Raw genomic sequence first — 12,968 nt, forward strand, 5'->3', positions numbered from 1 at the left:
TGTGAGAACGTTCATCACTGCACAGTTGTGGTCAGCAGAGTTGGAAGAGGCCATCACTCGAGGAAGAGAACGTAAGGACATATGCCAAGGAATTCCACGTATCAGACTCCGAGCAGATGTATATAATTCAAAGAAATTTAAGACAGATTCAAAAACAACACTAATAATGTTCCAGAAAGCCTGACTATCCAAGGATATATATGAAACACATTAGCGTGGCTGCCATCGTTGTGGGGAGTTGGATGGAAGAGGAAATGAGAATGCAGAGAAGAAAAAATGTAATGAAGAAAAAGAGCAGTACAAAGAAGAGGGTAGTACCTCCACTCTAAAGTTCCAATAATAAAGAGGAAAGAGGAAAATCTACTGGAGGAAAAAAAAAAAAATGAAAGGGATTTCACATCTTGAGAGCTACCACTCTAGTCCAAAGTTTATTTACTTACTCTCAGTGATCTTACTCAGTTTGAATAGCTTGAAGGCAGTGACTCTGAATATCTGAGACCAAGCTCAGTAGACTGGGAACTTCATGGATGAAGCCCAAGGGAACTAAACTATACCTACAGGGAGGAAGCAGTTCTGACCTAGTGGCCAGATTTCACAGATGAAGAAAAGTCAGCATCATCAGAAAGGGACTGAAGTATCCTTAAAGACTATAAGAAATTACTAAAAAAAACAGTCTCTTTGAAAACTTTGGCATAAGTTCAGCCATTTTAACCTAATTCCACTTTGGTAAATAAAATGTGAAATTCCAGGTACTCAGTCAGTGAAGGCCTGAATAAACGGGGCTATCTGATTTTCAAAGCATTGCCATCATCTTCTGACACAATATTTAAATTGCAGTTTTAGATGTCTGGAACAATTATTCTTTTCCCAACATTTTATTACTAAAATTTCCAAGCATACAGAAAAGTTTTTAAAAAATTGTAGAGTAAATGGCCATATACCCCCCCACGTAAATTCCACAATTAGCATAGTGCTCTATTTCCTTGATCACACGTCTCTCCATCTGTCCATCCATCAACCCATCTTGTTTAAATGCATGGAAAAAAATAAATAGCAATTACTTTTTAAGAAGACATAACTACAGAAAGAAATTTTCCAAGAAAACAATAAATGGCATATTTCTCTCTAAAATTTAGAAACAAGAGAATTTTCTCCCTGCTCCCAGTGTAAGAAGTTCCTGGGAAAGAAGATGATCTACAAACAGGTGATCAGTTGTTAAAATATCCAGGGTTGGTTTTAATAGCATATTAACTCTAATCCTTCGGCTTGGAGTCAAATCAATCAGTGAGTGCAACGGGGAATACTAACCTCCTGTGGGGAACATCACTGCAACTAATGAACGAATTTTATTTCCTCTCTTGATGAGAAAAGAAGGGACTTTTAAACTAACTGCTGAGTCGGACCTTTAAAAAAAACCCATTTCGATTCTGGGCTGGCTATATGAACTTAAACTAATATAATTTTTTATAACTCAGTTTTTCTATATTTAAAAGTGAAAAATAGTATTTGTCACTCTATAAAAAAAAATAAGTCATTTCACAGACACCCAAAGTGGTGGTATCTTTGAGCGGTGACACCCAAAGTGGTGGTATCTTTGAGCGGCACCTGAAAAAAATTTATTAACGATTAACCATTTATCAGTTATACTGTGTTGTGGACCTAAAAGTTGTGGTCCTAAGAAGATCTGCATTAAAAAAAATTCATTAATGAAAGCAACCGCTTCATTGGGGGAAAAAGTGATTAGGGTAGAATTTCAACTCACCATACTAAAGTTAGTTTACTGTAGAACTGTAAAGAATAAAATAATTTGTTTTGAATAGCTTTAAAGATGACCTTATAATCCCCCAAACTGGCTGAGCCAAGTTCTGGACAAACTTTTATCTGATGCTGAAATTCATGCTCTTAAACTGGTGTGCCATGTACGATCAGGGAATTTTTAATCATCAAAGAGATTTTGGTGAGGTTCATTTTCCTCCCATCTCCTCCATCTCCTCCCCATTTCCTTATCGATCCTGTCTGCCCACTTGGCTTTTTGACACTGTGTTTGCCCCATGTTCTCCTCCTACCTTCACCCAATCCTTCAGCCTTCCCAGGGCCTCTCTTTCTCCTATAGACCCTCCTGGAAGTGTTCTGCTGTCTTTAGCTCTCTTTGTTTCTCATCCTATACGAACTCGAGTGCCTGCTGGGCCAGGCAGGTAACAGGAAGCAGAGGGCTTCCCTGGTGGTGCAGTGGTTAAGAATCCGCCTGCCAATGCAGGGGACATGGGTTCAAGCCCTGGTCCGGGAAGATCCCACATGCCACAGAGCAGCTAAGCCCGAGCACCACAACTACTGAGCCTGTGCTCTAGAGCCCGTGCGCCACAACTACTGACGCCCACGTGTGTAGAGCCCGTGCTCCACAACAAGAGAAGCCATGACAATGAGAAGCTCACGCACCGCAAGGAAGAGTAGCCCTCGCTCACTGCAACTAGAGAAAGCCCACGCGCAGCAATGAAGACCCAACGCGCCAAAAATAAATTAAATAAATAAATGGAAAAAAAACAAAACAGGAAGCAGAGATATGAGGCTGCCGAAGCCCCTCTGGGGGCGTCGCTTCTCAGCACCACGTCACCAGATCTGATGTTTCAAGGGAACTGGAAATCCAAAATTTGTGTGAAGATCTCCTAATTTTTAAAGGTAAGCAACACATTTGAAAATTTTTAAAACACTGTGAGGGAAAAACGTCTGCAGGCCAGACTGGGCCACAGGCTTCCCATCTGTGACCTGCGTCCATGACCTTTTCCTTATGAATTAATATCTTCACCCCTGTCTGTAGCTCCCCCTTGACCCCCAACTTCTCTCTCATGTTCCACACTCCCAGTCACCTCTGGATGTTTTCATCTGAATGTTCAGCTGACATCTCAAACTCGAAACTGAGCCCATCTTTTCCCCTAGAAAACCACTTCTCCTTCAAACTCCCTTATGTTGATAGAACCACGTCTCTTCCTTTCACTGAGATTCAAACAGTCATGCATTAACGTAAAGTCTTATTGAGAACCCACGAGGTATCAGATACTGTTCTAAACAACACAGGATTGACAAGACACATTCTCTGACCTCAAGAAGCTCACAGTCCAGTGGAGGAGATACCAAATAGAGAATGACAACACAATGTGATGGATACTCTAGAAGCTGTCTATCCAGAGGCCTAAGGCAGTGTGAGGACAGGAGCAATCCAGGCATCACGGAATTCATTAACTCAATCAACCAAGATATGCTGAATTCCTCCAGTACTCTAAGCCCTGGGGTTAACACCTCATATAAAGTATTGGAGGTACAGTTTTGAAAAATATAGAAGATTTTTTGTTCTCATACAACTACCCAGGGAGACTGGCAAAAAACAAGTAGGCAAATAAACAAGATCATTTCACTTAGGGACAGAAGTCTCCAGGCTGCTGTGAGCAAGTTTGCAGTGTATCCCCTGCACAGAGACCCAGCTGAGGGGGAGGACGAGGTCTGCGCCAGCCAGAGGGAGCTCCTTTTTCTAATTACTGCAAAGGCACTCTACACCCTCGTGGTGGCCCTGGATCTTACAAAGTGAAATCGAGTGCCATGGAGACTCTTTTAGACAAGGTGGTCAGGGAAGGTCTTGCTTTGCAATCCAAATGATGAGATCATCTGAAGGGAGAGTCTTCGTGGCAGAGAACAATCAACAGAACAGCTCGAGGCAGAAACAAACTTGGAGTGTGAGGAACAGAAAAAAGGCTGGCGGGGGAGGAGCTAGGAACAAGACTGTGCGTGCACAGACGCATCATATTCTGAAGGTGTCTGGGGTTGGGGGTTGTGAGTGTTAGGAAATGAGTCAGAAAGAGAAGATTCCACCCAGATTGTGGAGGGTTATAATAATAAGCCAGTGAAGAGCCAAAACTGGGAAAGGGAGATTATAGGATCAGAGATTCGTTTTGTTTTGTTTTGTTTTTAAGGAAAATGATCCTACCGGCAGCTAGCAGGTCAGTTAGGAGGTTGTTATAATAGCTAGGGATAAAAATGGAGAAAATAAAGAGAATAAAGAAGGAATGTGATATACAAGAGATAGTACCTAAGTAAGAACAGCAGGACTTGTCTAACTGGATCCCATGGATGAGAAAAAGGAAGGCTAGGGAGGCCTCTTGTGATGCTCTCCCCACTGCCGCCAGCTACACCCTCAGTCCCCACGGTCCACCAATGTCTCCCTTCCCTTGTCTCTCAATCTCCCCCCTTCCTTTCCATCTGACACTTGCCTAGTCTCCAGACGGCCTCTCTCCTTCCTCTGAACTGATGCGGCACTTGATGCATCCCACAGATTTATTACGTCTCACGTTGTAACTTAGAGCATTATTTCTTGTGTACCTGTCACATCATCCTGCTTAGACTGTCAGCTACTTGAAGATAGGAACCAAGTGTTATTTACCCTTTCATGACTCAAATAGACAATCCCTGCCGTATTACGGTTGCAGGAAAAATAGAATCAATGAGTAAAAAGTAGCCACATACTAAGTTATGGCAGGGTGGCTTGTGACATGCAGTCTTAAAAACACGCACATACAGATTATTCAAGGCTAGTGAATGATAAGATGAACCTCATCTTTACGTAGACTCGGTTGTGAATTTGTTTAAGGTAGTTCTTACATTTACTGTGTGCATTTTTCTTACACCAAGTACACCTAATAATAATGCTCAGGAAATGTAACCACCTGTTCCCAAATAATCACAGAAACAAATTTTTAAAGTTGCCAAGTAAAGAGATAGATGAACACGCCAAAAAGCAGAGCCCCAGTGGTCGAATGCAGGAGGAGACGATGGTGTCCACTCTAAGGCCCCCTTGCTCTCATATCAGCCCCGAGTCCTTTCACTCTACCTCCCCTGGCTGAGCTTTCACTGGGCCACGCGAACCATGAGAAATTTATGAGAAGCAGTAAATCACCCTGTATAAGAGAAGTTTATCTTTCAAGGTCATTTCTCCTGTTAAGAAGAGAAAAAAGTGGCTTGTACCAACTTTGGCCGACATCGCTGATCTCCAGCATTCGCTGGTTGTATGGACAGCCTGTAAAGATCCAGCCATTCTCTTTCCTATTTCGGCACCACGTTGCAAAGTACGTGTGGAAATGATACAGCAGTCACGGAGCACAACATTTTAACATTTCCATGTTCTAGTTTGCATTTTAGCTTCAATGAGAATTTCTTTATAAAAAAAGAGACATTTGGGGGAAGAGAACTGGAGTGCAGAGGGAGAGACTATCTTAATTGGATCTCCACCTGTTACTATAGCACACAAAGCCTGGGAAATCCTAGCGAAGGTCTTGAAAACCAACAGCCCTGGGCGTGGCAATCAAGGTTGCCATGGCGCCCACGTGAATAAGGAAGAGTCCGGGAAAGCAAGAGGTTATCTGTACATCTTTCTTATCAGTTAACAAAGAGCACAGGACAACAGGAGCCACATACCCTGCGTTCTTAATGAGAGAATAAAGGGTATTCTGGGAAGTACTTATAATGTAGAAGAGGGATATTCCACAGTGTTGAGGATTAAACCAGCAACTGAAGTCTATCCACAGAAGTGAGCCAAAGAAGAAAGCCTGCCTTCGGAGTATGGAGGTGTGGCCTTAGTGACGTCACCATAGATTGTATCACTACAAGATCCTGTTACTAAGAGAATCGCCCCTTTTCCATTCTGGACTCCTGTCAGTTTTACTTATTTATAAACTCAGTGCCCCCTTGGCATGGATTGCTCCTCAGGTGATGAATGAACCTGGCTGCCTGGAACGGGAATGCCACGCCCCGCTTTCCCAGGTCTCTGCACTTGGCTTCCTAGGCATGAACTTCGGGTGTAACCTCCCCTGGGAAAGTGAGGGGTTGGCCCTCGGAACTCCTGTTGCTAATCATCTTGACTGTCTCCCTTCAACTCACCTGGGAACGGGAAAACACTGGGCCAGGGGAGAACTAATTATTTTGCTCAACAGTGACAGTCCTAAGGCCCCGGGCAGGCGTTACCTACACAGGAAACATAGAAATCTCTTTCCTGAGTGTTCTAGGGAAGGGCCACACCCAGAAGTGATACAGCTGCTACCAGATGAAACCCCAAGAGCCCCACCTTGGCTGCCTGGTGACACACTCCCAAGGCCGTACCCTGAGGCTGACAGCTGTGCCTCTGCTCTTTTCTCTCAACCTAGGAGGCTTATGAAAATGCAAGAGAGTGAGGGTGACTTTATTTTACAGATACCTCTGAATATATCTTATATTTTAGTATATATAAAATAGTTTATATTTTAAACAAATTACATTAAAAAAACTTGTGTTTTATTATTAAAAATAAATTTCTGGGGAATTCCCTGGTGGTCCGGTGGTTAGGACTCGGCGTGCTCAGTGCTGGGGCCCAGGTTCGATCCCTGGTCAGGGAACTAAGATCCCACCCGCTGCATGTCATGGCCAAAACAATTATTTTAGTTAAAAAAAGATAAATTTCTGATGGTAACAACTCTCAAGTGAAGTGATAGCCTCGCTGTGAGAGACCAAAGAATTTCTTCTGTGGACGATGTGGTCCTGGGAGACAGGAGGAAGTAACTTGACTTCCGCCACTTGGCCCTTGCGGCCCAGTGAGCAGGCCATCCGGCGCTGTTATCGAAGTATTTGTTGTCCAAGAGCTTGTAGGCAGAAGACTGTGGAAGGGCCCAACATGAAGACATACCCGCTACCTGGCTACCCAAAGTGTGCCTTCCTGACCAGCAGGACTGGCAAAATTGGCTTCACCTGGAGACTGGTCAGAAATTCAGGATCTCAGGTCTCACTCCATTCTTGCTTAACCAGAATCTGCATTTTAATAACTCCCTTACTGATTCGTGTACACTTTGAAGTTTGGGAAGTACTTCCCCGAGGAACTGACAAACTATGAATTAGTCTCCACTCAAACATCTCTACCTACTGCCCTGAAATCCCCATGCCTGTCAGCCTTCCCTCCAGCATCAAATATAATAATGTGACATAAAGCAAATCAGCCGCAGAGTGAATTTGCAAACCTCGCAAAACATGCAGGGTTTCACAGAATTAATAGACGTGATCTCAGAGAGCCGCTCAAGTCACAACCAAAGCATCCTCAAGCGAGGAAACGGCAGGCTTAGACTCCTTAACAAGCGAAGAGGAAATATCTACGAGGATGGTGACATTCCTTCAAAAGAGAATGATCTGAACATCAAAGAATTCTGACAGGCCCCTGAGGAAAAACGATGAGGCTCATGAATATCTTTGTAAAAATGACCCACTTTATGATTGTGCTGCGAAAGCTAAACATATAGTTTTGTTGAAAAACTATGCTGCAAAAAAAATAATAATTCAACACTTCACTCAGTCTTCAATCATTTCTAAGGAGGAGCACATTGTTTTAATTATAACTTAAATGATATTATGTGAGAGAAATGACACTTTCATAAGTTTCAGTTCCATTTTTCAAGACAAAGTCTAATCAGAACTGGCTGTCACTATTTCTCCTGTTGTCTGGTCCTTGTTTGAAGGGCACTTGTGCTCAGTGGACTGTCCCAGGGCCAGTGTTCCTCCCACAGGACTCACTGGACTCCAGTGCTTACTGTTGCATAGTCCTTTTTCCTTTTTCCCTTATGAGACTCCTTTTTGGTACCTAGGACCAGTGTGGGATAACTGATACCTACTTACTCTACAACTCAGTGAAGAATTCTTTTTTACTGTCCCGCTTCCCGGTTGGATGTTCCGTGCATTGTGATACCACAGAAGGGGAATTCGCCCATGCGGTTAGAGCTCTAGGGTAGGTATCTGTATAGGGTTACCTTATCCACCATGAGGAAGTTCTCCAGCGTCTCTCCGTTTTCACAGGTGACATGGCCAACCTCCCTCACGGCTCTGGGCAGGATCTCTCGCACCTCCTGGGCGATCATCCCTAGACACAAACACTCCAACAGGTTTTGTCAGGAAAAGACCTTTCTGGAGAAAATCCTCCCAGGCCTACCTCAGAATGGGAACCCTGACAACTACACAGGATGCCTCTGCGAATAGATGCTTATCCCCCCTCAGCATTTGATCTACGAGGCATTTAAAAAGCAAAGGAGGAATTTGGAGCCAAGGACCACTAGAGGATTAAAAGAGGGAGTGTTGTTTTCTCCACTCTTTCTTGAGACTCCGAGCCGAATGTTGGAAGGGGTTAAGTACCTTCAGATCCCTGTACGTAGACATGAGGCTAGGGCACGGGCTTGATTCTCTTTCTTTTTCTGCAGGAGGGCCCTGCCCTCTAAATGGTCCTTTTTTTCTTTAGAATTCCTGGACTGGAGTATGAACATCACTCTGCACTTCTCTGACCCGGACCTGCCTGTCCCTCCACCTTCCCTCTCTATCCCGATGCTGCCCAGTGCTGCCTGTCATACAGCTTGTGCTGCCATCCGCCCCTCGGCCCTCATCCCACGAGCAAGAGGCCTCCAGTGAAAGGAGACAATGTGTTCCAAATCCTCCACCAGTACCTTAGGGGGCAGGAGTGGGGATGGGGCTGTTGAGGAAAGATCACAGAAGTTTCTTTAACTTTTCCTGCTCTGGTGATTATGGCTTTCACAGACGACAAGTTAGACCGACAGGATGTCGTCAAGTGCCCTAGCATACAGCCTCCAGATGAAGAGGGAATTAGAACTTTAACAGCTGACAATATAAAATTAAGAAGGGAGCTGTGTACCTGTTTGACGGGCAGCGTTTATTCCCATGGCAGATGCGAATTCAGGCTTGTAGTCGTATTCGACAATCCTCATTTGGGCTATTCTTCTCAGCTGTTCATTTGTGTCAACCTAATTTAAGAAGATCAGATTTCACCCGCTTAGATATCTGCTATTCGAATCAAGGCCCAGAGTGACCCAGAGAGATGAAGAATGTTGGGAATGGGATTGTCCTTTCCTCTTGCCCAAACTATTTTAAGAGAAATTTATCTTTTTCTCCTCCAAGAAGCAAGTTTCAAGGTTCACGTGGGCGACTTCCATCCACTGACTTATAAACTGAGCCAGAGTTTATATGGCTAAATTACAGGGCAAAACCTCCCTCATTCATTACTCTGGCCTCACTTCTGTCCACTGAGAGCTGAACCGTCCTTCTGGAATGGGGGTTGATCACCTTGGAGAGAAACAATTTCTGTCCAGGATGGCAAGGTATCATTTCCAATTGAGCATGCAATATAAGCAGCTAAGAAATACAGGCTGACCTTGTGTTTATAAATTAAAAATGCAGTGCTTAGTTTAAGTAACAACCTATTAAGAATGGGTACACCGTACATCATTGAATTGCTTATGGACATCTTGCTGGAGAAAATTGTTTCAAGTGGCAGTTTGCTAGCCTGGATTACCCATCTGCTGGTCCCTCAGAATCCAGGCTACATTCCTACAGATGGCTTCTCCCCCAGACCACCCTGGTCAGCGATGGTGTCCTCCTTGGAGCCAGCCACTCTTACAGGTAGTTAAAAGCACTCCCAACTGTCACTGCAAGTTCCTCAAAAAAAATTTCACTGGGTCCCAGCAAAATGATAACACTAAAGACAATATAGTGGATTTTTCCTAAAGCTAAATGTGCTGATTCAAAGCCTTCCCTTTTGAGGTTATTTTTTTTTTAATGAATTCATGGTAATAGCATGATTGATTTTTTTTTAACGACCTTATTCCACAAGTAAAAAGTTGGCAGTCCTATGTGGGTCCTTAAATTTTCTTTTAGAGAACATAACTGGATTATGAAACCAGTGGTCTCTTGGCAATTAAAAATATACTGCCTGGACATTCATCCATATGTTGGAGCAACCAGAAATGCATTTCTGTTGTTTTAAGAAACCCTTGCTTTGGCCCTGAAGCCCTCCCTGGACCCACTCTGTCAAGTGAGCAGGAAAGTTCCTCCAATATCATAAAGGTTCTCTTTCCTTCACCAGTTTGGTGGGTTATCAAATGTTGTGACTTTGTGCTTACCTGGATAAATGGACTAACTTTACTTCAGGTACTTGTTGGGGAGTCTAATTTTGAGCTCACTGCTGTTTTGATCATTGCTGTTATCAAAAGCTTGGTTCAGTTCTTTCATTCATTGCTTCATTTGACTAATATTTACCAATCACCTTCAACATACCAGGCACTACCCTGAGTGTTGGAACTTCAAAATGATTGCCTTTTTAAAGTTCATGGTCTAGACAGGAAAACAGACTCATCCCATAAGATTATATTACAATGTGAGAAATGCAGGGTGATGATGGAGTTATGAACAGAGAATCATGGCAACGCCAAGGAAGCACCTAAAAGATTATCAGGGGACCGTAAAAGAAGGCTTCCCAGAGATGGTGAAGCCCAACCGAGATCTCGGCTTGTTTCAGTTCTCAAACACGCTCTGCCCCTTTCACTACAAGGCCCTTGCTCAGGGCATTTCCCTGCCTCAGAAGCTCTTCCCTTCCACTCCTCTACCTCCACCTCTCCCCATTTAAAACACCTCTTCACCAGAGAAGGATTGCTTGACCTCCAAGACTAGGAAGTTTCCCTCTGCCTTATGTGCTAATGGCACCCCTTCTTTTCCTTTATAGCATTAATCAAAGTTATCACCAGACAACTAGTGAGTCACTTTTATTATCTGTCTTCTCCTACAGAATAAACACCCCATGAGGGCAAGGACATGTTTGAGGCCATGATTTTCTGTTCGTCACCACATCACCGGTTTCTAGCACCATTCCTTGCATGTAGTAGGTGCTTAACTAATATTTATAAAATAAATTAATAACTTTAAGATAGGAGTTAGTCAGGGAAAGATGAAGGGTGGGGAAGAGGGTGGAAAGGGTAAGACTAAGATAAGGATGCTGGGCAGAAAGAACACCATAAGCCAAGTCCTGAGGCAGCAAATCCCCTGAATTATGCCTGCACAACCAAGGCAGGGTTTGGCGTGACTAGACTGTAAAGATCAAGATCAGAGCAGGGAGGGCCTTGCAGGCCATGCTAGGAAGGAACAGTCACAATCTCATATTGCCCTGTGCATACACCTGTCACTCTGAGCTCCTACATTCATTCAACAAATATTTAATGAGTAGCTACTATGTGCCAGATACTATGCCAGGCCCTGGAGATTCAATGAGTTTTTCTTATTTGGAGCTTAAATTTTAATGAAAGTTCCTTTCCTGAGGGTGAGGCCTGTGTTTTGTTTGTCTTAGGACCTGCATAGTGCCTAGCACAGTGTCTGACAGGTAACAGGCACCCAAACTTTGAATGAAGGCAAGAAGGAATGAAAGAATGGAGGTAGTGAAATGGCAGAACAATCCCTGATGCTAACAGAATCGAAGGCAGGGGGTCAGTCAGGAGCCGGCTAGTCTGGCCTTGCACTAGCCAGGCCCTGCCCTATTCCCCACTCCCTACACTCTGGGGGTCCCGTGCCCACTTGCCTGCTTCTCATTATCCCCTTGGTTCCTGCATGAGGCCCCATCAGAGACCAAAGCAGAGGCAGTGTCAGTTCCTTTGCTGCAAGGGGAAAGCAGAGGAGGATGTGCCCTTCACTCCAACTGTCCAGGCTACACAGAGGGAAAATGACCCCTGCTGTCTAAGTTGGATCCTTGACTGCATTTTCCCCAAAGACATATTCCTAGACATAGCAGTTAGGTTCGCTAGTACTACCACCACTATATTTCAGACAGATTTTTGGCCACACAAAATTCTGAGGGTTGGCTTGGGGACCTAAACACCTGTAACAATCTTTTTCTAAGGAAATGCTCTTGTGATTTCTAATGCTGTGTTGTAGACTTTCCAAAGCTAAATATAAACTGCTTGTATTGCATGCTCCCCATGGCCTGTACTCTTGGCCCAGGAAAAACACTTGAGGCAAGGACTGTGCCTCCTTGTAATCCTCTACTAAGAACTGTACGAAGGCCACGACTCAACGCCATGCCTTGCTCATCAATGTGTGCTGAGTAAGAGGGTAGGAAGTGAATTTGGGTGTCTAATCTGATCTTGCCCACAGCAATTTTGGAAAGTTTTGACCATGAATGCAAAGGGCCATCGCTGTCATGCTGCCTCACACCCAAGGTTTCTGTATCTTAACTCAAGCCTTTCACCGCAGAGAAGACATTGTAGACCGTGAACTCCAGTCCGTTCAGGAAGGGATATCTCATTACCCATGGCCCGCAGCCCGGACTATCAGTCTCCCATCAGGAGCAGCTTGAATGGCACTGGCTCACCCTGAACTTCTGCATTTGGCTCGTGGCCCTGAGGGGAGACTGCATGTTTGACTTTCTTGAGCTCTTCACACATTTGTCTTTAACTAGTTTACTGCTGGTGCGCTTGGGAGAAATTACCTTTGAGCATTTCACCTTAACTGATCTTTTTTCCCCTGCCTTTTCTTTTTAGCCGTTTGCTGCCTTATTTTCAGCCTTCACCACAGAATTTGGTGCATTCAACGTTCAACTTCCTTTTTTTTGCATTGACGTTGCTGTTCTTCACGCCCCTTTGGTTTGCAGCATACCCTTTTCACCCTAATTTTTGCTTGTAAAAGCTGCATTTCCTCTCCAGTCTATCATCACCTCTGTAAACACCAAGTCTGGGTAAGTGAAACTGCTCTTCCCCGAAGCTGACCTCATTTCCCAGGGCCTCCGTTTCACAGGTTTCAGTCATATCTGCTTTATTGTCTCTGTGTCTTAGATGTGTGTCCAGATGAGCCCCAGAGATCTCCTCCAGGCCTCTCCACGCAGAGTGCTTGTGTGCTTAATATCTGCAAAGCCACGTTCGCTGCCTTGAGCGAGGAGACGCAGAGTCAGACACGGCCGCAACGGATGTTCATCCTCCCAACACGGTATCAGGCAACATGTTTGGCCACTACAGTTGTCTCACAGCAGCTAATTCAGAAGCCAGCTCTGGCTGCCGTGCGTCCTTGATGGGAAATGCCTCCAGTCCTACACTTGCAATCAGGTCAACCAAAGGTTCACTTCCCAGCACATTAGGAAGAATGGCCTT

General features: G+C 44.3%; 1 protein-coding gene across 2 annotated transcripts in view; it reads right to left on the reverse strand.

Annotated features, from left to right (window-relative positions):
* Positions 1 to 12,968, reverse strand: part of MYRFL (myelin regulatory factor like) — a 114,790-nt gene that overhangs the window by 30,684 nt on the left and 71,138 nt on the right. For both annotated transcript variants that reach the window (XM_024736972.1, XM_024736973.1), the window contains exons 12-13: positions 8,699 to 8,807; positions 7,809 to 7,918 (exon numbers count right to left, since the gene is read on the reverse strand). In XM_024736972.1, the coding sequence (XP_024592740.1) occupies positions 7,809 to 7,918; positions 8,699 to 8,807 (219 nt within the window). The remainder of the gene's footprint in view (positions 1 to 7,808; positions 7,919 to 8,698; positions 8,808 to 12,968) is intronic.

The sequence above is a fragment of the Neophocaena asiaeorientalis genome, unplaced genomic scaffold (genome assembly GCF_003031525.2).
Source record: "Neophocaena asiaeorientalis asiaeorientalis breed wild unplaced genomic scaffold, Neophocaena_asiaeorientalis_V1.1 scaffold134, whole genome shotgun sequence".
Taxonomy (NCBI): domain Eukaryota; kingdom Metazoa; phylum Chordata; class Mammalia; order Artiodactyla; family Phocoenidae; genus Neophocaena; species Neophocaena asiaeorientalis.